The 26,943-nt window shown below is 32.7% G+C and overlaps 2 protein-coding genes across 2 annotated transcripts; one reads left to right on the top strand and one right to left on the bottom strand.

Annotated features, from left to right (window-relative positions):
• The first annotated feature begins 4,100 nt into the window (after positions 1 to 4,100).
• LOC133690560 (squamosa promoter-binding-like protein 8) lies at positions 4,101 to 6,511 on the top strand. The gene is made up of 3 exons (XM_062110785.1): positions 4,101 to 5,270; positions 5,945 to 6,102; positions 6,234 to 6,511. Exons 1-3 carry the CDS (start codon positions 4,606 to 4,608, stop codon positions 6,389 to 6,391), a joined length of 981 nt encoding a protein of 326 aa, XP_061966769.1. The 5' UTR covers positions 4,101 to 4,605; the 3' UTR covers positions 6,392 to 6,511.
• Positions 6,512 to 14,357: 7,846 nt separating this feature from the next.
• On the bottom strand, positions 14,358 to 17,126 carry LOC133691996 (squamosa promoter-binding-like protein 7). Its single transcript, XM_062112636.1, has 3 exons — positions 16,246 to 17,126; positions 15,915 to 16,033; positions 14,358 to 14,976 (listed from the first exon to the last, which is right to left on the bottom strand). Exons 1-3 carry the CDS (start codon positions 16,884 to 16,886, stop codon positions 14,540 to 14,542), a joined length of 1,197 nt encoding a protein of 398 aa, XP_061968620.1. The 5' UTR covers positions 16,887 to 17,126; the 3' UTR covers positions 14,358 to 14,539.
• Positions 17,127 to 26,943: the final 9,817 nt, after the last annotated feature.

Raw genomic sequence — 26,943 nt, forward strand, 5'->3', positions numbered from 1 at the left:
GATGAATAGGAAGTTCATATAGATTTTATATAAAAATAAATAGATAAATACAAGTTATCCGAAGATAAATATTAGAGAAATATTTTTTGTAAAACATGAATAGTCTGTTAAGAACATAACGGGTTAGGAAGCTTGAAGATAATTTTATTGTCCTTATCACATGAAAGTGTGTGTGTGTGTGTGTGTGTGTGTGTGTGTGTGTGTGTGTGTGAAAGGACAATCTATAACATCAAATGCAGCGAGAGCAACATTTACAGCGAAGCAAGAGTGCCCTACAAGCTAAGTAATTACACAGAGTTTCACTACATATACTCTTGACAAACAAGTGAAGTGTGAAGAAAATTCTCGAGGAGAATTGTTTGTAAAAGAGTTAGAGAGCCTGCAAACTCCCAATGAGAGCTCTTGTGTTAACTGTTAGCAACTAGATGTTCCAATTAGGATGACAACAATTTGAAGATCATTAGGTGTTTTAGCAAGCTGCTGCTGCAGAAGATAAAATAAAGTGTTTGTCTTGACAAGTAAGGTAATATAGTTATGAAGAATTTGTAGTAAGAAATACTCCTTTTTTATAATCTTCTAAACTAATGAAAATTGTTTATCCTGGGTTTAGTTGCCTCAAATGGTTTTTTTATCTTTTGAAAAGTTTTTTAAAAGGTTTTCTTGTTGTAACCAAATAACTTGTTTATTTAAATTTTTCATACTTATATTTATTTAGTTACTGATCAATGCTTGCAAAGTATTAACAAATTGCTTCTTAACATAAATGGAACATAAACGGGATTGTTATCTTCCTTCAGGTTCCTTCTAATAGAAAAAGCAGGCACAATTTTTTCTCTCTCTCACCATCTTATAATTGATATTGAGTTGGTTAATGATGTGGTGTTTGGATGCAGAACCTCATGTAGTAATCTATTCATTTGCAATAAAAAATAAATAAATAAAATTGTTTTCAAACACACTCTGTAGGAAGCTAACTCTTTTGTTGACTCCCTAAACAAACAAGGTGGTAGGAGGGAGATATAATTCTAAAAATAGATATACAATATGATGTTAATTAGATTATCCATATGCTTAAGCTTTAGATATCTACAATATGTTTTTTAATGTTATGTTCATATTTCATTTTTATTTATGACAATTCAATATGTTGTTGTGGTGTGACCTGATCCTTGCAACAAAAACTAGTATTTATCCTTTGAATACAATGTTACAGGTTTTACTTATGCCTTTGGTATTGTGGTGCAAAGTGTTTTTCAAAATTGTTATTCACTTGAAAATATATCAAAATAATTTTTTTCAGATTTTTTTTCTTATTTTTGACATCAGTATATCAAAATCAACAAAAAATTCTAAAATAAAACATCAGTATAATTTTTTTAAAGACAAATACACTTTTAAAAAACACATAAAAATAGAAGTTACCACACTCTCAAACAAGTTCATGTTGTTTTGGTGACCACTCGCAATTTGTTGCTTTTATTTTAACAGTGCAATGACAGCATCATGGTTCTGGTGCTGATTTGGTGGCCACGGTTGTTAATGAGAAGATTTAGACATAAACTAGTTATTTGATTCACACTTTGTCGCGAGTTGAGTATTTTTTTCTTTCTTAAAAAAAGTTTATATGTAGATTTTTACAACGTGTTTTTATGTATAAAAAAATCTCAAGAGGAATTCATGCATACATCTAATTGCATATAAAAAAATCTCAAAAGGAATTCAATGCATACATCTAATTATATAGATCGAGAACTATTTACGCAACAAAAAATTTATCAAGCCCGATTCCTACCTAGCCAAAGTTAATCAGTCAAACATGTGACCCGGATCATGGACTCAATTGAGTTTAACAATTTTTTTTTTTATCTAAGATAGACAACTATTAAATCAAGAGTCGAAAAATATCAAAGTGATTGGAAAAAAAAATCAAACTAAAATAAATTACATTGTTTAATTAATAATCCATCAAATATTAAGTGATGAAATTGAAAAAAAAACAAGAAAAAAATACAATTGTAACGTATAAAAAAAACGAAAAAGACTTCGTCTCTCGGGCTAGGAATACCCAAATTTTCTAAGCCTTATTTTTTATATATAATTTTATTAAAGCAATGCGTCATCTGTACTGCCTAGATTCTGGTGACCTCTGGTAGCTGAAAAATCAGGCTAGTCTGTTTCAGATCAAGAGAGGCTCATTTTAAACTATATTTCAACCCGAAAAAACAAAAAAAAAAAGTTTACCCTGAACACTTTCTAAAACATATCCATAACTTCTAGCAACTTCAAAATTAGCTTGAAATCCTATAATCAACTTGAAATAAAAATTATATTTGGATTCAGATATACAATTTCAAGCAAGTTTAAGGAGAGAAAACATCGTATATAAACTTTCTCCGTTAAAAGGAATTCATTAACATCAAAACAACTTGTTTTTATGACCAAAATCAGTCTCAACCAAGACTTTTTCTTTCTACCTTTAGAATCCAGCAACTTTCTCTCTTCTCTCTCAAACGAGGACTAACAAATAAGAAAAATAAAGTTTATGATCAAAATTGAATTTCATAAATTTTTAAGAACTGAAAGTTTATAATTTAAAAAGTTGAAGGCTCAAAGTGTACGTGTAGCCCCAAGTTTAGAAAAAACTATCTTTTTTATTTGTTTTTTAATCTTTATCCTTTATCTTTAAATTTTCTTATTCCTTAATAAATATGCTTTAATCAGTCATTAATATGGTCTGGAATGATGTAATAAACAAAGAAGAGGGGCTAAAAAAATCAAATCATTACAGCAATTTATGATGAATTGTTTTTTTTTTTTTTAATAGCGGCGTGGATAACAATATTTTTCCGACAGCTGTTATAGTATTTTTTTTAATATTTTGGGGTGAAACCAGTGCAAATGCATACGGTGTTGGACACTTTATTATTTAGAAATCTTTATAAGAATAGAGAATAAACAATAACTATCAATTGTTACATTCAAACGAGATATTTACATGGTTTTCACGTAGCCTCTTGGATTTCTTTCTTTACCTCTTTCATTTGTTGAACGTTGTTATTCAGCCTGCAACGAAGTGAACCTGATTTAGGTTAAGTTTAAGTTAATCTGCCCTATGGATTTCAAGTTGGTAATAGAAAGATCATTTAACAGAATATTTTGAAAACAGTTGATTCTAATCACGGTTTCTATACTGGGTGCATGATACGTCTCACTGATTCATAATAAACCAGAAGGACCATTTATAATTACAGGCATATATATCATGCACAAATAGTTTGGTTCTCAGCACAAAAGGTATTTAAAACAAGGGAAAATGTGGTTGCGAGAAGGGACAATCGCATCTTGCAATTATCTCAATTAATGCTTTTTTTTTTCTTTTTAATGATGAAGTGTTTTTGCCCAGTACTCCTTACAATTATGGAATATGTTTGATAGAGTCTTGGTGTTGAGCTTGTCCCTTTCGAAACACACAAGGTACGTAGAATTTCTAAAATGAAATCACGGATTAGAAATAATAGATCAGTAGAGAATGTGGAGCAGAAACTTAAACACAGACAGTCACAATGACGACCCTTCCGTGCGAATTGATCAAGATCAGCAAGGGCAAAACAACAAGTAGGCCCCCAAGTTCTTCAGCAAGAAACCGTGTTGCTTTTTAACCCTTTTACCAGAAACAACAACGCTGTTGTTATTGTAGCTAGCTAAGCATTCACTGCAAGGTAGCAAACATCCAGATTTTCTATAAATCCTTACTGGTTGGGGCATGGCTTGTGGGTTTTTATTCCATAACTTCCAAGTTATCATAACCTCAATTAAATTTAACTGAATTACAGGCGCTAGGTTTATTTTTCCATAACAGGAGAGTGAAGCCACCGAATGACTTGAAATCATTGTAAAATCACCCTAATTTCTGACCCCAGCCATTTATTTTGAACTTCGGCACAGAATTTGATTGCAGTGGCTTTAACAACAAATATGTTGCCATCAAATGGGTAAAATGGTAATTTTGAACCACCCACCTACCTCTGCACAAGCCGCCTCATAACTCAGTTTCTCTCAGCCTCGGAGACTCTCACCTAGCTAGAGAGAGAGTGGTTCTTTTGTCTTGAAAGTCATAGACAGGGAGCTAAATGAAGAAAAGAGCGGGGACGGTAGAAGATTGAGACTTTGAGAGTTTAAATTAATGTGCACACAGCACACCCCAAGCCCCCAGTTAAATAGAAATTCGCTTCCTCTTCTTCTCTTTTTCAGTTTACTGACTGAGTTTTTCATTTTTTATTTATTTATTCTTAACTTACAAACTGTTTGTGATATGCCATAAAAGCCCCCTTAACTCCAACATGTCTCAGGACACTCCTACCTCTCAGAAAGCAGAAACTCCACATCAACAAAAACCAATCAAAGCAAAATAATAATAATATTCAAGAAAGATCAAATCTTTCCAATCTCCTTTTTCCTTTTCGTTTCTTTTCTTTATCATCTATAACCCCCCTCCTCTTTATCATAACTTCTTTCTTTCTTTCTTTCTTTCTTTCTTTGTGTCTTTTACAGGTAAGGTAGAGTTAGCTAGATTGATTAAGCTTTCGATATTATCTTGAAACAAAAATGTTGGAGTACGAATGGGGAAACCCATCAGCAATGATGCTATCAGGAGGCGATGAACAAGCTGCGAGCAACCAAGAAGTACAGCACCTAAATCGTCAAGCCAACATTTTCGATCACTACACCACGCACTCTTTCAACGACAACAACCTCATCCCTCAACAAACCTCTTCGACCTTAATGTTTCAGAACCACCCCACTGCCACCAACTCTGCACATCATAGTTTCAACTCTCTTTTCGACCCTCGCGCTTACACTGGTTCCGGTGCCTCCTCTTATTCCGCCAACGATCCTTCCCTCCTTTCCCTTGACTCAATCCCAACAATCACTTCAGTTGCAACTTCAACCCCTTATTTCCTTATACCAAAAGGCGAGGAAATTTCTCGGCCTTCTGATTTGATCGCTTCAAGGATAGGACTGAATTTAGGGGGAAGAACTTATTTTTCTTCGGCTGAGGATGATTTTGTGAAGCGGCTATACCGCCGGTCTAGACCACTTGATCCCGGTTCTTCGTCAAATGCTTTAAGATGTCAAGCTGAAGGATGCAATGCTGATCTTACCCATGCTAAACACTACCATAGACGCCATAAAGTCTGTGAGTTTCACTCTAAAGCTTCTACTGTCATCGCAGCCGGGTTGACGCAGCGATTCTGCCAGCAGTGTAGCAGGTTCTGTTGAAATTACATTATTGCCCTCCCCACTAACTTTTCTCCATTTCACACCACGTTTTGTAGATGCTGACAGTAATGAACTGACGATGAGGATGACGGCCCTGTGAGGAAAATTACGGGAATACCCCTGTTATAATTTCATTTTTAAGTGTTTATGATGTGGCCGATGATTGGTTGGCAATGCATGGGGTAATCCCGAGGGCATTTGAGTCCGTTTCGCATACCATTTTGTTTTTTGTTTTTTTTCTCTGTTTCCTTGTTATAATAATGGCAGCATTACATATTTTGAATGAGTCTAATTTAATTAATAAAATGCAGTTTAGTAAATTGAAATTACAAAGACAACCTCCATATACTTTCTTATCTTCAATTGTCCCGTCGAGTCCTTTTCTGTCTTTGACATCCCGACATGGTCACAAAAAGACTCACCTGACGATAATACCCCTGGACTTACGTTTTGCTGCCAATGATTGCTTGTGCCGTACATTTGGAAATCCCGAGGGCATTTGTGTCCGTATGTTCTTATGGAGACAACATGAGTTTCTTTTACGTACTACTGTTCGTTTTCTCTTTATATTTATATTTATATATATATATATATAACTAATTAACAATACTAAGTAAGGTTTTGATTAATTAATTGTGATTAGTTACATTAAGATCTTGTACAGGTTTCATATTCTCTCGGAATTTGATAATGGAAAGCGTAGTTGCAGAAAGAGATTGGCTGATCACAATCGTCGCAGGCGAAAATCACACCAAGTTAATCAAGAAAATCAGAGATCACAGCTAGAAAATGCTGCTAATCCCTCATCTGAGATTCTCACAAGTAAGCTCCATATGCTGCTAATCCTTCATCTGAGATTCTCACAGATAATATATATATATATAGCCTCATAATCATATAATCAACTTCGTGATTCTTTTTTTTAACTTTGTTGGGGGTGGGGGTAATTATAGGGTCTCCACCGGACTCTGGTGCTCACTCTACTTCATCGGCGACTACGGTAGCGATATCGCCACCTCGAATGTCTTTGGATTGTTTCAAGCAAAGAGCATATCAAGCTACGGCTCCCTCTTTTACATCATCAAGCTCACCTTTTATCTCGAGAGGGTAAAAAGGGTCAATGAAATGAAGAAGGATTTAGTCGATTAACTAAGCAGTAACATATATAGTGTTACTCTCAAGTGTTATATACTTACTTTTCCTTCTTAACTTACCCTCTCTTTATTGATTATTGTTCATTTAATGCTCACTCTTAGATTGTGTTAGTAAAATCAAATGTAGTATCTGCTCTCTGCTAATGTTTTTTCTCTCCTCAAACGATAAGATAACTATTTATGTAGAATACCTTCCATATATTTTTCTGTATTTACTTTAAGGAATCTCCAGAAAGGAAAAAGGGTTTTCATTGCCGGGAGGACTTTTCACATAGAAGTATCTGTTTTCTTTCAGAAATGGTTAGGTAGGCACGGGGATGCACGATTAGCTAGCTAGTATCATTCTGGGCATTCCATTATTATCCCTTTGTCGGATCCTGACCTTGGAAAAGGGCAGGAATTAAACATGCATAAGTAAACACAAAACAAGAGGCGTTGCAATAGAAATTTAAAAGAATATCACAAAAAGAAGATCGAGTCGTCTCTGTGAGCTTGTGAGTAGGGATAAAAATTTAATCTACACCTATAAGAATGAATGAGTGGTTTTTTTGGATTGTTATATTAAAGTAGTGAACAAGTATAATTAATATTGTTTTGGTAGTGATGAAGTATAACTATGGTGAAATTCAATTCGAAACTTAATCAATTCATTATAATCCATATTTGTGATATGCTGCAGTAAAGCATATTTAGAGGGTGTGTGGCACAATTTTGTTTTTGTTTTTAGGTAATTTTCAAAATTATCTGGGGTTTGAAAAAATATTAAATTAATGTTTTTTTATTGTTTTTTATAGCTTTGGTATGATGATATAAAATATATATAAAAAAAAGTTGAATGAAATTTCGTTTTAAGCGTATTGATTAATTAATTAATACCAATCAATGATTAGAGCTTAGAACAAATGAGCTCATCTCCCTTTTAGCTATCTTTTTCTCTCTCTCTCTACGTGGTTTTTTTCCCTCCGTGTGGAATTTAGTGTTGTAAATGTTAAGACAGCCTATTATTAGCCACGTTACCTCTAGCTAGCTGCACCTACCAGGCCAGGGGAAAGTCTTGCAAGGTTGGGTTTAGTCTTTCGGCTTTTGGCTGAAGTCTTGCAAGATCGTGTTTAGTCATTCGGCTATTGGCTTATACATGTTGGACACCAAATTCAGTGGCATTATCGGACAAGAGATTTTGCCTACCTCTTTTGCAATTTTCTTGGCTTGGAGGTGACATTTGATCATGTGAGGTTTTATTGACGCATCGATCCTTTGGTCTGTAGCAAAGAATAATTACAAGTCATGAATTCATAAAAACTATCTGACCATAATCACATGATAACTTACTTCGCCATAGCTGGTAAGTATCCACCCATCAAAGTGTTTTGGTTCACATAATCCAGGTCGGGTGATAATTGGGGGTCCTTGCCTCTTCTTTTTTGTGCTTGTTTTAGTATTGTTTATTATGATTTCTTGGCACCGTATTTTAAGAAATTATTGTAATTACAAGAAACTCTAAAAGACATAGGTTTTTCATTGTAGCAATTCGATGTGTTTCTAGTTTTTTTTTAATTTAATTCTTGATTTTTGTTTTTGTTTAATTGTGTCCTTCTATCCCAAAAAAACATGGCTAATTTATTAATAATTGTTAAGGAGGGATAAAATTTAAACAAAAGAAAAACAAGTGTAAAATAAGGAGGAAAAGGTGGCGGTTTCAAAAAAGAAACCAAAAGTATACTTTGGTCCTCTTACATAAAAAATGATAACTTTTCGATCCCTAAAAAATTTAAAAATTCAATTGTAGCTAGTACAAAACACCATTTTTCTTATTCTTTTAGTTTCTAGTTTGAGGTAGAAGATAGAAAATCACTAGATTCTGTTGGTTGGGAAAGAAAATATCGTTTGATAAAGATTTTGACCATCAAAATAGTCGATCTTAGTGTCTACATGTTATATTTGATAAGAAGAGTTACAATAAGATGTTTTTTCACCTTCAGATTGTCTGGAAAAAAAAAATAGATCTAACCATAGAAAGCTTTTGGGTTTTAAATTGATTTTTTTTTTTGTTATTGGATTTTTATTTGGGTTATTTGAAACATAAATGGGTTTATTTAGGTCACTAGAATGTTTTTGGGTCAAAAAATGGTTAAAATAGATTTTTTAAGTGTTGAACACCCTAATCGACTTTCTTGTAACATCTTGTCGCTAAAATCTAGGTAGAGTAGGCAAAGCGTCAACTTTTTTTTTAAAAAAAAAAACAAGGGCGAACGACTAACAAAAAAAAAAGTAGGCCTAGGCATGCGAGCTGCCTCGACCACTGCGCGTGGGCCTTTTTTTGGGAGCCCAAGCACATGGGGCCAACCGAGCCTACATGTTATGCCTTTCTCCCTTCTTTTTTTTTGGATTTTTTTTTTAATTTGATCATTCATAATCAAGCTTTTTTTATTTTTTTGGATTGGTTTTTTTTTCCAATTTGATCCTTTACAATTGGCCTTTTTCCCTCTCTTTTAATTTGATCATTCAAAAGTGGATTTTCATACTTATTGTTTTCTAATTTTATTCTTTAATATTTTATTATTTCTTATTAGGAAATATAATTTGTTTCAGTTTGATATTTTTAGATTTATCACGATCTCAAACAAATGCCTTGATATTTAGTTGGTTCTTTATTTTACAAGCGTCTATTTTTCTATTGTTAAACCCGGTTGAGAGTTCATGACCTAAGTCATGGGTTTGACTGGTTAACTTTGATTGGTTAGGAATTGGATTTCATAATTTATTTTGGTTGCACAAATAATTCTTGATTTATTTAATTAAATTCATGCATAAACTTTTCATTACAATTGAGATTTTTCTTAAGTCACAAATGTGTAGGAAATGCTCACGTATTCATTTTTTTGTATTGAAAAAAAATAGAATTTATCTCATTCATGGTGGAACACCAATTAGATATCTAGTTACCTTATAGTTAAAACAGAATGGGATTGAATAATGTAGATATTATAGCTTTTTGTTTCTTGTCTTCAATTTTATTTTCAATTGCATCTTATGGATGCTCAATGTGTAAATTTTTGTTGATGAAGGAAAAATTCAATGACAGGGGTTAATTAAAAGTGGAGAACAAAGAGAAAAGTCATAGTTGACCTATGTTTTGGGGATAAATATTATTTTCTTTCTTTTACTTATATTTTTTAACCCTGATAGTCCATCAAATTCTTCAAAATTCAATTTTAATCCAAAAATTTATTTGTTTTATTTTTTAATGCATGGGTTTTAAAGAAGTGGGAGAAAGTTGTCAAATTTTAGTTAAGAAGGGAGAGATAAGTTAGTTGGCACCAATTCAACAACAAAAAAGATCTATGATGGTGTCAACAAATTCAACTAAGAAAGCTTAATAGTGATTGTTTTTGTATCTAAACATTCATAGAAAAGAAGATTGGGTTCAAATTATATTTTTTGAGGTTAATTTGGTTATTTTGAGTGTTTTGAGATGTTTATAAAGGGTTTTATGGTGTTTTGAGATGTTTTTTCTATTTATCAAAAATGGTTGGAAAGTGGAATATTTAGTTAAAAAAATCAGTTTTCCTGATTGTTCAGCCACTTCAGTTGTCATTGGATTCTAGACAACAAATAGGTCGTTTGCATCTTCTTTTTTTTCAAAACAAATATGAGCCATACGTCGTCGCCCTTTATATATATATATATATATATATATATATATATATATATATATATATATATATATATATATATATATATATATATATATATATATAAGTATTTTTTTAGCATGATTGCTTTTATTTTTTATTTTATTTTTCCATCATAGAGCACGTGAAGATGGCCAGTTTGGTACTAAAAGAGAAGACAAGAAACTTGAGAAGATTTGAAACGGAATCATTATTTCTTAGTGATTCTAACACACGTGGTTATTTCTAACCCGAAATACAATGTCTCAATTACGAGAAATTGTTTTGAAGCTTGATTTGGCCCAACATCATTGGCCCCCAAAAGACGTCATAAGACAAAAGGTGTAAAAAGCCTCTATCAAATTAATTCCTAGCTAGCAATATGATGAGATCGAAGTATTTTTTTGTATTCGGAGGAAGATTCAATGAACTTAAACTTATAGAAATTAATATATATATATATATATATGCATGAATGAAAAAATAACCTGAAAACAACTGATGGGATAGGCCTCCATTAATTAGATACTGGTAAGAAACTTCTGCGTGAATTCATCTCCCACGTCGTGATATTAGGTCCTTTTTAAATATTTATAGAGAAATTACAATATTTAACTATTATAATTAATTATATAAACAAGAATTCTAATTAACTGGACCAGACAGCTACTATTTAACAAAGATTCGTATAACAGGGGGTTAGGTCCTTGTTCCTTAACGTGGTTTGTTTGACTAATCAAGTATTAAGTTTGAAAAGGAAAGTACTTCACGGCAATTCAAACAGTTCTCCTCTTATGCTTTTTTTTAAAAAAAAAAAAAAAAAGAGGATAAAGTTCTTGAGTGTCTTCGGTTGCCCAAATAGAATTTTACAAAAATTTAAGTTTTTTTTTAAATAGTTTTTATGTTTTTAAATCATTTTAATATATTATTATTAAAAAAAATAGAATAAACAGTTCTTAAGTGTCTTTGGCTGCCCAAATAAAATTTTACAAAAAGTTAAGTTTTTTTAAATATTTTTTTATGTTTTTAAATCATTTGAATATACTACTATTAAAAAAATAAAATAAACCGTTCTTAAGCGTTCAGATCCAAGGCTTTTGATTATTATTTTTAAGAAGAGCGAGTGTGTATATTGCTACAGTTAATTTGCCTTCAGTGAGAAGTAATGGAAACAGATGCCTTCGATTGGTCAATACAAATAAATAAAAATAAATAAATAAATAAAAGATGACTGAGTCCACATTGTGCGATGGACAAAATAGCTAGCTAGTAGGTGAAATTAATTTAACAAGTCACGGATCCTCTCTCAACTATCATTAGCTAGTACTGATCGACAAGTTTCCGTCGAAGAAGTGGCCACGATTTTGGTGCCTTTTTTTTTACACGAAACCTCCTTGTCCTACAGAGGTATGAAAGGCACATTTGCCTTGCCTAACCTCTGGTGTGAAAGCTACACTTGTCCTCTCCCTAGTGCCTAACCTCTTTGTTTTACAGTGGTGTGAGGAGTACATCTGCCTTGTCTTGCCCTGCCTCATGAAACAAGTGCAGCCTTTGCATTAGCTCCCTCATCCCCGACTTCCGACTTCTACTGTCTTTTTTATTATTATTATTTTGGAATAACGTGAATGAGCTTGTAGTTTATATATATATTTTGATTCCTTCTATAATTTCTAAAGGAAATGCTTATATAAGATTTTAATGGTTTTGAAATTTATAAAATTTAAATTGATAAATTTTAAAAAACAAACATAAAATCTAACCAGTTAAATTATATCCTTTAGAATTTCCTGACATCTAATATTTGTCGATATAATAAAGTTATTTTTTAAAATATTTTTTATTTTATATTAAAATAATATTTTTAAAAAAATTATTTTTGATATAACATCTTAGAACAATATAAAAATATAAAAAATTAATTTAAAAAAAATTTCAAATTCTTTTAATAATATTTTTAAAAAGTACTCTTGATTTTATTTTTTTTCCTCGTTCACCGACGCGGCTGGGCCTTTACTCTGATCATCATAAACTTTGTGAGGAGAATGTGGAGCCCATTAATAAATGCGACTGCGACCTCCGTTGCTACTGTCCATGGAGAAGGAGAATACTTTTCAAAGCCTTTGCACGTGGAGCCTTCTGCAGGGTTGCTACTGATTTCTTGGGTGATACGTGTTTTGAAGGTTCACCTGTACCGCACGTGATCAAGAACTTAGTGCTTGTCCTCTGCCTCCTTCGTGTTGGCGGGACGTGGTCCACAGCTGGAGAGAAATGTGGCAGTTTGTGAGAGGTCTCTGTACCTTAGTTATCTGGATACAACCTAGGAGGAGGAGATCAGGGTCTATTTCTATTTCTATTTTAATTTTATTTGTTAGTGGCGTCTTATCTGTGTTATTTGTTTTTTTTTTTTCCAAGTGTTAAGATATCTTCAAATTAGTTTTCAAGCATTAATACTGAGTTCCTATGGATGATGAAAAAGAAACGTTTCTTTTTAGATGTGAGATGATATCATGGAAAATGGATTTATTTATTATTCAAGGATAAAATATATTTAAATTGTAGATTTAGGGAAAGATCTTGTTTAGATCCTGAAGTTGTCTAGGATGAGGTTTTGTTGGAGTTATGGCAAGAGTTTCTTTAACTTCTACAAAAATGGGTTTGATCTTCAGGCCTTAGCATGCTATCATCGGCAATTGAACTAACTTGGTTAGGATAGTAAGGTGAGACTTTCAAAGATGCAGATAACTAGAGACTGTTTGGCCTCTCTCTTTTTTTAGTTTCCATTTTTTTTATTTAAAGCAAAAAAACTAAGAGTTTTTGGTCAAGATTTTAAAAATTAGCTGCTTAATTTTTAAATATATATGTAAAAAAAATACAGCCTAAAGCTTCTATTTTGAAAAGCATGGGAAGTGAAGGTTTTTTAGAAGAAAAGTTGCTTACTTTATTTAAAAATAAAAGGATAGCCTCAAATACATTAAAATCTAAGAAATTATCCCATGAGTCATTAAATTTTATAAATTCAAGTTTCAGGTGGTAGGATTTAATTAATTAAGAGAATTAATTTCCCTAAATAAATTAGATATATTCAAGGAGATGAATCCTTAAAATCGTTTGTAAATAATACTCAATTAGACTCCATCAATACACAAAGTTGACAGAAAAAACTGTTCCCACCCATGAGAACAAACTCCTATTAGATTTCAGTGATGTAAGATTTCAGCAGAAATTGATTTGAAACAGTTGATCAGGCCATGCAAATTCAACCAGGCTATTCTCATAGTTACATAATTGCTAGGTTGTCAGTAATCAAGTGCATTTTTGTTTTTATATTTAAAAAGTATTTTGAAGAATATTAATTTATTTAGTGTTTTTATTTTATTTTGATATTCTGATATAAAAATATTATTTTAATATATTTTTAAATAAAAAATATTTTAAAAAACAAAAACAATTACTCCCACACTTCAAATCAAGACAATTATTGCTTTGAAAATTCATGAACAGGGATTCATTTTGTTGGCAGCTAGCATCTGTGCGCAATCTCTCTCTCTCGCTCTCTCTTACCATAAAATGTAATACGGTGGTCCATATATGCTCCACAATATTGATCAAATGAGTGCAGTATATACCATTAGCGACATGACAAAGACCAACAACGCATGGTGTGTGGCCACACCACAGTTGTTTTTTTGTAGACATGCGATGATAATGTCCAAGCACCAAGCGACTTGCAACCAGCCAACCACCTAGTCTTGTAACTGTCAACATACTATTTCTGGTTAGCGAGGACACCTTCTCAACTTTGCAACTGTAGGCATGACTTGGAGAAAGAAACTTGGCTGCCTCTAATGAATTTTTGCCACGTAACGTTCCTATTTTTAAATTCTTAAATAACATCTGGTTACTGATTGAGAGTATTGATTGCAAATTTGATCTTACATGACCGAGGAGAGGAAAGGAAAGAAAAGATGACGGTGATGCGAGAGAGAGCAGGGGAAGGATCTAATTTCTTGGATGGGCTTGACTCCGGGCCTATGCCTAATTCTTTCTACCTTTCCAAGAAGAGACTTGCATGTATTTTCTTGGAGCCCCAGAGGCATGAAACCTAGCACTTGAGACTTGGACTCAACGAAACCTTGGAATTTCTGACAGGATGTATGACTGATAAGAGATTGTCCTTTATGAGGAAATTCGGAGCTCATTGGGCCTTTCATTAAAATAAAATAAAATTATAAAGGGGGAGAGAGTGCAAGACTTTATCTCAGGCTAGAAAGAAATACAGAGATTCAGCTGGCAATTTGTTCCAAATGCATTGATTATTACAATCACTCTGATATTTGAATTGAAGTATGAAACTTGCGGTGCAAAGAATTATACAAGTAGATCAACTCAATGATCCACCCGCCTAAATGCAAGAGAATGAAAGTGTTGCAGATCTTAAACTGCATGGGCTCCTTCCAATGTGCTCCATAACTGGGAACACTCTCCTCCCTCTTCTTTATTCTTCCCTCTTGCGGACAAGAAGCCGAATGCTGAGCTTGGAGCCTGCATGAGGTCCAAAGTCACATGCATGTTGGTGCCGTTGAACCGGCCCCAATTGTGCGGCTCGGGCAACATTTGTTGCTGATGGGTTATGAAAAAATTGGAGCTCGGTTGGGACTCACCCATTGCATGGTTGTGCGAGTGTTTTTCAAGGATAAGCTGCCTAGCTAGGATGGCTGCGCGGTGTTCTGCGATCAATTCGCGTAGCGCAGCACTTGATCTTGAGGAGAGATCAGATGGAGAAACCCAAGAATCAGCCTTGGATGACAGAAGAGAGAGAGCACATCCTGTCGGTGACGCTATGTATGGAAATCTCCCAGCTATCAACTTGTCTGATGAGGAGGAAATTGGATATTCAGATAGTTTCATGTTCATAGATTTTCAACTGCATTATGTCCATATCAATGCAATTCCACCGATGATTAATGAAAGCAAATAAAGCATAAACATTATTAATACATTTAATCACCAAAATCACTTGTCAGCTCCCCCTCGGAGGACACTTCTACTTCAGCTGATTAATGTAACACATCTGGATAATAAGGTTTGCCAGGCAATCTCTGCAACTTGAGCCTTAAACTTAACCTAGTTTGCATCCTCACCTTCCCCGTTAGGTTAGGCGAAAGCCAGTAGTTCATAATTGGAGGTTGAAAATTTAAACCTCTGCTCTTCGAATGCTCAAGGGGAAAAGGAAAAATCTCTTCCCTCCCTAGTGTGCGCACTATGAACAGAGTTGAACCCAGGTCAATTGATATCATCCCAGTTCAAAACTAAGTAGTCATAAGTGCACTGATACCATACAGGGAGGCTATCCAACCAGCCTAACCATAACTAAATGCGAGTATTCCATTGACAAATTTAATTATTAAACATAAAGTTTCCTACTTTAATGGCTCATCTTTTTGTGATGGGCATCCATACAAGCAGTCTCAAGTACACAAGCAACAAATGTCATGAAAGAAAATATTGCATTATCAGTTATCATCTTTTTATTACAAGGAAACCCTCACAAAAGCAGTGCTGGAGACCTTTGATTCAAAATCTGATGCACCTAATGGATACTTCATTTTTATATTTTCTGCTTCATGTTTGGAATCATTTTCAAACTAATTAAATGTTGGACTTTAAAGCTAAAACATGATTTGAGAAATACAAGGGGAACATGGGGCCTTTTCATTTTCCTGATCAAACAACAAAAGGGTTTTTCTTCAAAGAGCTGTCAATAAAATTGCATAAAAACAAGTTAATTTAAAGGAGATCACATACGTACCATGAGAAGCATTCCTTGAAACAGAATCTAGAGAGCCCTTTCTTCTTCTTTCATTGTGCCCTGCCAATCTCCTCCTGCAACTCCTCTTTGCGTCATCAAATTCTGAAACTACATGAAACCTACAAAATAACCAGCCAAACCCACTTTAGTCTCATCACAAGCCCATCATGCAATTACCATTACAGGCTAAAATGTTGCTTTACATCAAATTTTGTAAAGATGAGAGAGCTGAAGAAAATCCCAAAAATCCAGGAACAGTTACTATAGGTTAAAACAAGACAGCTGACTGTAATTGAGAATCTGTGAGAAGCGCCAGTAGGCCCAGTACTACCTGCTACACTGCTGACAGAAACGCTGCTCCAAACCTAGAACAATTACTTTAGCAGCCTTTGAGTGCATTTCACATACTTTGTGCCTCCTGTGATAACCCTTAGCATTTACCAAAGCCACATGGCACCCCTCCACCTGACACCTCGGCACATTCACCGACGAGGAAGAGGAGGGTTCGTCGTTAGCACCACCACTGACGGTGTAGTAGGGTTTGCCTCTCTTGCCTACAGAGAACCCACCAACAACGTGTCGATCACTTATTGGGTTGATATTGTTATTACTAGTACTGTCTTCAAAGTAGTGTCGCTTCCCTAGCTTTAAGCACATTAGATGCGGGTCCGGGTGCAAGATGGACCCGTCTCCAGCATAGAGAGAGAGCTGCTGATAGCTGTGACTGTTGTTGTGGTGGTAAAGCCAACTGTTTCGGTTCGGAAACAAGAATCCATGTGCAGAATTGGCTTCTGGGTGGGTGGAGCTGCCGTTCTCCACCACACTAGCGGTGGTGGTGTTAGTAGTAATTCCAGCAGCAGCAGTAGTGTTATTACTGTCAACCAAGTCAAATCTGGAAGTATTAAGCTCCCATATGTCCCAAGCAAGATTTGCATGATCATTTTCTTGACCATTGTTCCCGCCATTTTCCATCTTTCTTTCTATAACAAATTTTGTACTGCTTCTTGTTTCCAGTGTCCCTTCACTCTCTTTCCAGGACAGTACAGTTGTATGGGATTTTGCTGTTTTTGAGTATAGGAAAGATGTAAGGATTAAGGAAGGATGTCAATTGGTAGAGAATTGGTTGGGTTTATTAATGAAAGAAGAAAGCAGTGAGAGAGACAGAGCATTGAATGAATGAAAGAGTGTTGTCCTCAAACGAGTGATGAGAGAGCTCATCAGCTTCGAATTAAAAAGCTGTGACATCACAGAAGAAAGTAAAAGCTACAGAGGTGGCATGTGTGAGGGAGGAAGTGGTACACGTGGGAAGATTTAAGAGGGGACTACCCAAGTGCATTCAAGTGTCAAGTTAGGGAGAAAGAATCAGTTCTTGTTACGGTATATACAGCATGTTTTGTAATTATGATATTGTTTTTTATTTATAAATATAATAAAATATTTTTTTGTTTTATAAAATTTATTTTTATACCAGCATATTAAATAATTTTAAAAATATATTTTACAAAAATTTAATTTTTTTCAAAAATATTTTTATACCACAAAAACAAGTATTGCCATACAAGAAGATGTTTTACCTCCTATCCAAACAAATTTTTTAAATACAAAAAATTGAATGTGCAATCATTTTTAACACATTTTATATATTAAAAAACCATTATGAATTGAAATATATATATATATATAATTAAATAAATTGATAATAAATAAAAAATAAAAAATTATCAGCTTTAACTAAAAACTAAACTTGAAAACAAATAAATATATATAAATTAAGATATTTGATATTACAAACTATAAATCCAAACATGTTTAATAATTTTTTTAAAAAAAATAATTATTTTAATTGAATAAACAATCACAAGAAAGTGATCGAATAAATTTTTTTTGAAAAAACTATTTAAGGTTGCAAAAAAAATCATGTGATAATAGTGAAAATAAATAATAATCTTATTTGAAAAAACAGGTAAAAACTAAATAATATTATAGGAGCTATTGTTGACAATAATAAACGGTCTGTAGCACGGTGCTTTACTTTAAGATCCAGGTGATCTTTTATCGAGCCTTGTAAACTGGGGAAGATCAAGCAGCATCATCATCATCATGTTTAAATTGAAACATCAAGCATCATCATCATCATGTTTAAAAACTAAATAATTTTTTTTAATTTAATTTTTTTTAATTTAATTTATTTTTAATTGATCTTCATAATTTTTTTTTATAAAATTATAACAATCCCAAATAAACATCTTATTATTTTGTTGTTGCTTCATTTTACAAATATTTTATTTTTGTTGAATTTTTTTTATCTTTTAAATTATCTACTTCCAAAATCAAACAAATTACATTGAATTAACTCTTATATAATTGTTTTTTTTAGAAAACATTAGTAATTACTATTCATGTTTTTTTATTTTTAAAAAATTAATCTAGGGTACCACATGAGCCAACAATTTAATTCTTCACTATAGAGAATGAAAAATTAATTAGTTAAACTTTGGAATTTGATGTTAAATTGTTCACACAATAATGAATTATCAAATTGTGAACCTTTTTGTTTCGGAAATATTCCAAATTGTGGTCCGTTCTTTACCGTAAAAAGAAAAACTAAACATCGCGAGTAACAAACCTTTTTTTGTCGAATAGCACTGTGAGAGTATCAGTTTTGGTGCAATGTTGGATTGGAGGAGGCCATACACGTGTTGCTAAAGTGGGTTCCACCTATAGATCTAGACCACAGAGATTGACCAGATAGGCTTGATGGTGACCACACTTTCTTGTTCATTTTGATCTCCAAAACGAATAAGATATTTTATGAAGCTAAAACGATAATTTTTGGGATCTGTTACAGACTTACAGTTTAAATCATCCATATCGAGATGTATTTAAAATCTAAAAAATTTAACCGGATAGATGGCGGCACAATGATAAAAACTTGAAACTAAAAAATTTGTTTTTTTTATGATTTTAGGTTTGAGTCCTATAATTACTCATATGATAGTTACTGGAGGCTTATATGGTCATTAATTTCAGGGCCTATGGTATTAGTCAAGGTGCGCAAAAGCTGGACCGGACATCCACGTTAAACTAAAAAAACAAAATTCCAAAAAATCAACCATCAAGTAGGTGCTACACAGCTTGGATCAAAGTAATTGACTCGAATATTGTGGTCGATAATATTAATGGTTATTAGAGATTTATTTTATCGTTAATTTTAAAAATTTATAAAAATTAATTGAGGTATGCACAAACTTACTCGAATATCTCACGTGAATAAAAAAAAATTGAATAATCAACCCGGAAGCTCAACTGTGAGATCTCAATTTTGATTTCTAATGTTTATGAGTTCGAGTCTTTTTAGAATCATTAAAAACTTACATGGCTGTTAACTTTATGATCTGTAAGATTAGTCAATGTACAAGTAAACAGACCCAGACACCTATGTTAATAAAAAAAATTGAAAAATCAATTATAAGGGGTGTAGTTGAACTGGTCGGATCATGGGTTTACTCCTTAAATATCACCAGTTCAGGTCCCACAAGCCACAGGGCAACTGGAAGCTTACATGGTCGTTAATTTCAGGACCTCGAGAAATTAGTCAAGGTATGCGTAAGCTGACTTGGACACCTAAAGTTACCAAAAAAAATCTAAAAAATCATAGATTATATAAAACCTTTTTTGGCAGAACATCTATTAATATAGAAAACTAAATGGAAACGATCATGAGCTAGATTAATATAATTATGTATTAACACAAAAAATTAAATAGAAACAATTGCTTAACTATTTTTTTTTTATAAGGATTGACAACCTAAAATATAATTAATCCAACTTATTGCATATTGAAATATATATTGTCTCCTTATGAGAAGGTAATTCAAAATTAATTCATTTAGAAAAACAATAAATTAACAATAGAAGTAGGAAATGATATTTTTCATCTATTATTTTTCAACTCTATAGTAATAACCGGGTGATCATTATGATTAATTTATTTTTATATAATTCAGTAATAAAAATAAAATAAATTTGTTATGAAAATTAATCACTTTAAAGTCATGGGAAAAAAATTCTTACAATCAAACCCAATATCTCTTTTCAGTCTATTATTCTCATAGCTCAAAATGTTACTCCTAATCTTCTCATGTTAATAATGTATTAACCATTCTCTAACGTGTCCAAATAAAGTGAGAAAGTATTTTAACGTTAATATTTTTTTTAATTAATGTAGGTGTTCGAGTTAGTTTGCGTGTATCTTAATAATTTCAAGAATTCTAAAATTAACGGCCATCTAAACCTCCAGTATTTTAAAAAACAACTCATAATAACTACATTAATTTTGATTATTTATGAAAGTGATTATTTCAATTTAGTTTCTCAACATGATTTATTTTTTAAATTTATTGGCTTGAATACTAAAACGGTAACTTATAAGATATCACTAATTATTTTTAAATATCGTAAATTTTACAAAAAGAGTAAGGGAAAACACTCTTTACAACCAAGAGAAAACCAAAGACTTTTTTTTTTAAAAAAAGAAAACTCGTTATACTCCATAATTGAGTATCTGATAACATGTAATTCTATTTAAATGATATATTAAAATACTAATATAAAAAAAGCTATTGATTGACATGGATGGAAGAATCGAGAAAGGTTTGACACTTTAAAGATCTCGTTAAGAAAATTTTTAGTTTATGAGGGATGGTGAATTGTTGGGATTAAGATTCAGTTTGTCACTGGAGTGGGTTATTTTTAAAATATTTTTTATTTTAAAATATTTTATTTTTAATATTAACACATAGAATTATATTAAAAAAAAAGTAAAAAACAAACCGCCTCTTAATAGTATAACGTTTTGCATAGATGTTATTCCTTTCTGGCAGGAATGGTCCCAGAAGGACATTGAACTTTTCAAATCAATTTTTTGTTGTCGCGCTACATTCTCCTAATTGCATGTACTTATCCTCTTGATCTTTGTGGCTCCGAAACAAGAAAAAACACCAATTAGCAAAATGATGATGTGATCAATAGGGAGCATGAATATTGACCGCGTGCTTAAAATCTTACAAACTGGGGGGAATTTGGGTTATTTGCACATAAAATTTTAAATTTTATTGAAATAACATAGTTATAAAAAGTATTAGTAAAACAACACGGTTTGTATTTGTTGCATTTTCAAAATACAATATAAAAATTTTTTAATTAAAAAACATGACATTAAAATATTATATTTACAAGACACAGACTATTTTGTATGACATGTTTTGAAACCATAACAACCATCAAAACATTTACACCCTTACATTTAATTGTTTTATTGAAGGGAATTGCTTAACATGTTTATCTTGGTTTTTTTTTAATAAATGATAAAAACTAAGTTTATGAGCATTCGGGTAAGAATTTAAAATACTTGGATGAAGATCTGATTCAAACAGACTACGTGGATGGTCTAACAAACATGTCCTGACCCAAAAGAAAATATAATCGTGCCAAACTATATTAATACCTTAAAATGAAGATAATAAGAGATTTGGCTATTGAATCAAGCTTAAACATTCTCAGATGATTTTACACGAAGCTTTTCTGCGAGAAGCATTGTGTTATTTATCGACCTGTTAAATCTAAATTAGGTTAAAAAATTATTATTCAAGTCAATTTTGTTATTTTTCTTGGGTTTTTTTTGGATTTATTATTTTTATCTTTATCTTTATTTTAATTTTATGTTAAATTTTATATTTGTTGTGACGATCACAACATTTAAGAAAGTTATGTTTCTTCACATGTTGTCATAATTCAAAACCGCGATATTAAAGCAAAATGATGGTCGTTGGTTAGTTGTCATAATTATTTTTTAATATATTTTATATTTAAAATATTTTTTAAAAAATTAAAAGTGAAACCCAATAAAGCTGCGCGTCGCAGCTGTTTGGTTAAACATTTATTATTTCATGAGTGGAAAATAAAGGACTTTGCAGCAGTTTTTCCAAGCAATGGGATAAAAAAAGCAAACAGAGTAGCTGACATTGATGGACACTAGTCAATATCAGGCGTTTAACTCAAAGTAAATTCACTACTTTTCAGCGGGGTGAATAGTCGCTTTTATTTTAATAATTCACCAATTAACTATTTCGTGTTTATCAGTGATCTGAAAGAAACAATCACTAACATGTAGAAGATGGTGCAGAAAAAGATTTCTGGAAACGCACGCATCTAAATAATTTGGTCTTGATATGCTAAGAACTCGTGAAAAAAACTTGATTTCGATGTGCTAAATAAAGTCTAAAAACACCCGAACAACGAAATTAAATAAACATATAAGCATAAGCTATGCATAACTGGATGCTTTAAATTTAAATTACAAGCACAACAAATTATTGAGAGGATCTTCTGGCATTGGGTATTCGATCTTGTGGGATCCATCCGGTGGATCAGTGCTGTGCAAGAAAAAGAAGAAGAAGAAAACGCTAGCAAGATCCCTCAAACAAGGGAGATGAATGTTGCTGTGTACGTGGTTAAACGGGGGTTTGACACATGTAACTCAGCAAACTTGATTCCCAAATTCTTTTATCTCTGTACGAACTAGAAGCTTAGTCTCTTCAGCTTTAACATTGCAGCTGCGAGATATAGCAACTACAAAAAAGATTGCAAGAGGAAGGAAAGGAAATAGCAAGAGGGGACCAGCTTTAATCTCTTCAGCTTTCTTGTATGGTAGAGGGGACCATTTATAAGGAATAATCGTATTGTGAACTCAGAGCATTCACAAATACAGGTTCTGAGGAAGGTGAAAGAGGATCTCTCATGGAAGGAATTTGTAGAGCACATAAATTCATTAGTAATCGTGACAGGATCAATATTCAATGGTTCTCTATCAAGAATCAGATTCTCAGCATTATTAATTGGAATTCAAGGTGATGACGCGCGCTGCAAAATCTAGAATCTCAGGGGAAGTTATTTTTCGCAATGTTTTGGACGATGAATAATCTTGTTTTCATGTTTATTTTTCATAATCGAGAGGTTGGTACCGTGATGTAGGCTAGATTTCTTGCAAAATAATTATTTTTTGAGATTTTAGGTATTCTTTGATAATTAAATCAATGATTTTATTATAATGCATTGCAATAGATGAATATTAAATTTTAAAAATAGATTTTTTTTCCAGTATTATAAGAGTTGGACATGATATTTTACCAGACTTTCCATGTTTGACAACGCGGCATCGCAAATCGTGTTCCCTTAAATTTTAAAATTTTTTATTAAAAATTATTATTTTTATATATTTTTTTAAAATAAAAAATTATTATTTTAATTTTCTAAATAAATATCATTTTGAACCGCAATGATAATTCCAATCCCACCCATAATCACTTTAATCACCAGACTCCAAAAGACTTTCCTTTTCTGCAAGCTTAGGAATTGAAAACTCATCTGGTCGATTTGTACAAAATAAGATTTCAACCATTTTTTATTCCAAAACTTCACACTCGATTTGTAATGTCGAAACATAATTTAAACAAAAAAAAAACATGTTCAATTTTCATTTTAATGAGAGGGATGTGGTGTAATTTGAGCTTACTAACTGTTTAATAAAAAAACATTGATATCATATTAAAATTCATAGTATAAAGTTGAACAGCGAAAAAGAAATATGAAAGAAAAGGTAAAGAAGAGAGAATATGAGAGTATTCTTATCAGAAGTATTGCTTGCTGGAAAAGAAGAGAAGTGCCCAGGAAGTTCCATCAAAGCCGAGTCAAGATGGGGGGCCTGCCTCTTTTTATTGCATCGATCAGTGAACTCATAAAAGAAAAAAAACTGGGCGTTGATTTATCTGTACAGATGGATCTGACGATCATAATGGGCCCATCTTCTTCTAGCACAATTATATGATCACCATGAAGGAAGATTGCCTCCATGATTTCTCTCCAGGCTGGTCCCTTACTGGTTCTTCCCCTGTATGGAGGCGAAGAGGAAAATCGTTGCCCAGACCACGTGAATTCTGTTGATCAGATGCCAGAGTGTTTTTATTGAAGTCAACTAGTGAATTGTAAGGTCATGATTGATTAAAAGTAATAAGTATGGTCAGATCTTCAGCAAGAAACTACAGCACTGTGTGCGCTCTGTTTATGCATGCTGTTACTTGTGTATTTTCTTGCAGTGCACATCAATAGCCATCAACAAGATAAGATGTGATGGATATTTTTTAGATAAATTTCTTTAAAATATGAAAAAGGTGGGAAATATATTTACTGTTTATCTTTTTTTTTTTTTAAAAAAAAAAGGCATCGTCACAAATCATAAATTGGGTTCGTTAGAAATAATAAAAGGAGATTTGGGTTTTATCCGAAACTGTTATTTGGATTTTAGAAGCGGACCGTTTTGTATAGACAGTTGTCCGTAGTCTGATTCATATTTTCTCTAGGATTGAAATAACCACCAGCCCATTCCAGGCAAGATTCTGGAGGCCCATCCTAGCCCAAAATCTTACTTTCCTATCTTTTGAGACCAAAATCCAGCACAGGGAGAATACTCTTTCATGCAATTTCAAAGAATGGTTCGTGCAAATGGATTATGCACATAGATCATAGATGCGTCAATTATTCAAATGAAACTGGTTTCAGTTTCAATTCACCATGTTGGATTTGGTGGCTCCTTTGTTCGCTTCATCTGGGCTCTTCTTCTTCCTCCTCCTCCTCCTCCTCCTCTTCTTCTTCTTGCTGCTGCTGCTGTTGTTGTCGTCGTCGTCGAGGAACTCAGTTCAATCCTTGAGTGCAGGTCAATAAAACGCCGGAGATGTGCTTAGCCAGCAGGGCCAGATGGGACTTTTCCTTGTTGTCCTAATTGCTAATTTCAATGGTTAAATATCAGAGTGAGGGAATGACGAAAGAAAAAGCATAGTCTTAATTACGTGTGAAACGAAACGTAATCAAGTCACTTAATTTACATCAAGCAAAGCATAATCGTCTTTAATTGATGGAGCTAGCATGGATTAGTGAAGTAAGGAGGGTGAGCTGATGATGATGATGATTCGTAATTTACGTTGCAAAGCATTGTTTAACCCGCAGGGAAATTTTAACTTAAATAATTATATAGCTGCATAGTTAATGGTGCTTAATTTCCCCTTACAAACTAAATAATCAAATTACAGATACCATTAAATTAAATTTAAGTTAAAAAAAATCAATCTTCTAGTGTATTTACCGTAACACCAGAGAGATCATGGTAGATTGTAATAGTATTTCACATAATTTTTTTTTATTTCCCCATTGATTTATTTTTTTATCACTTAATCTTTTTGTTTTTCCTATTTGCTCCTTTAACATTTCATTGATTAGGGAATGAGATTGATGATTTGCTTTGACCACCTAGGTACGAGTTGTTAAAGTAATTTTGATCAAACATAAAAGGAGGCTAGAATTCTCAATAAGATGTTTATTATGAATGCTTAAGTTAACCTAAATACAAAGAAATTATATATAGGTTAAACTGAAAATACTATTCTACCCTTAATAAATAAAACTAGATAAATATTACTTAACATCTCCCCTCAAACTCACGATGCGGCATCTACAAGCATCGAGAGTTTGCCAACTAGAAAACAAAAACGAGATATGGAATGCATCTTGGTAAAGAAATCTGCAATCTGCAAGGAAGAATGAACGAAAGACAAAGTAATGGTGCCATGCTTGAGATGATGACGAGTAAGATGACAATCGATCTCAATGTGCTTAGTTCGCTCATAAAAACCAAGTTGTGAGCAATCTGAATAGAACTCTGGTTGTCACAATTCATAGGAGTAGGATGAGAAAAGAAAACTCTCATATCAGCAAGTAACCAACGTAACCAAACAATCTCTTTGGTAGTAGATGCCATGACAGAAGCTGAAGGAAAGTTGAAATACCAGATTTTGCAGAAGCGGAAGACAAAATATCACTCCAAAATTTTTTATTTTTCTTGCAGAAACTTAACTCAAATACCAAATTGCATAAACTGAAGAGAAGACAAAATACCAAAACAATTGCAGAGACAGAACAGAAATACCAAATTGCAGAAGCTGATACCAAATTGCAGAACAGAAATACCAAATTGCAGAAGCTGATACCAAATTACAGAAACTGAAGAGAAGACGAAATACCAAAACAATTGCAGAGACAGATAGAAATACCAAATTGCAGAAGCTGATTCCAAATTGCAGAAACTGAAGAGAAGACGAAATACCAAAACAATTGCAGAGACAGATAGAAATACCAAATTGCAGAAGCTGATTCCAAATTGCAGAAACTGAAGAGAAGATGAAATACCAAAACAATTGCAGAGATAGATAGAAATACCAAATTGCAGAAGCTGATTCCAAATTGCAGAAACTAAAGAGAAGACGAAATACCAAAACAATTACAGAGACAGAACATAAATACCAAATTGCAGAAGCTGATACCAAATTGCAGAGACTGATGAGAAGACGAAATACCAAAACAATTGCAGAGGCAGAACATAAATACCAAATTGCAGAAGCTGAAAAATCTAAAATAAAGTTTCAGATATTAATTTTTCAGCCGCAAGCACAAAACTTGATCTTCATCCTCCATCTTTTAATAGGTCAAACAACTCATGTCTGATGTTTTGAAAAATGAATCTGAAGTTAAGCTTCATAGGAATGCATTGAGCGTGCTGGAACATCCTACAGGGAATGAAGTGGATGATGATAACAATTTTGATACGAGCAGTGGCTCTGACATTGGTGAACATGATTTCTATAAGGGCAGCGAGTTCCATAAAATTAACAAGCCAAGGGTTCGATCAACTAGGCTCTGATACCATGTTAAAGTAATTTTGATCAAACATAAAAGGAGGCTAGAATTCTCAATAAGATGTTTATTATGAATGCTTAAGTTAACCTAAATACAAAGAAATTATATATAGGTTAAACTGAAAATACTATTATACCCTTAATAAATAAAACTAGATAAATATTACTTAACACGAGTATCTCACAATATCAAGAAGAAATTTTATCACTTGATTGATGCTCGGTTT

Source organism: Populus nigra, chromosome 4 (assembly GCF_951802175.1).
Source record: "Populus nigra chromosome 4, ddPopNigr1.1, whole genome shotgun sequence".
Classification (NCBI taxonomy): domain Eukaryota; kingdom Viridiplantae; phylum Streptophyta; class Magnoliopsida; order Malpighiales; family Salicaceae; genus Populus; species Populus nigra.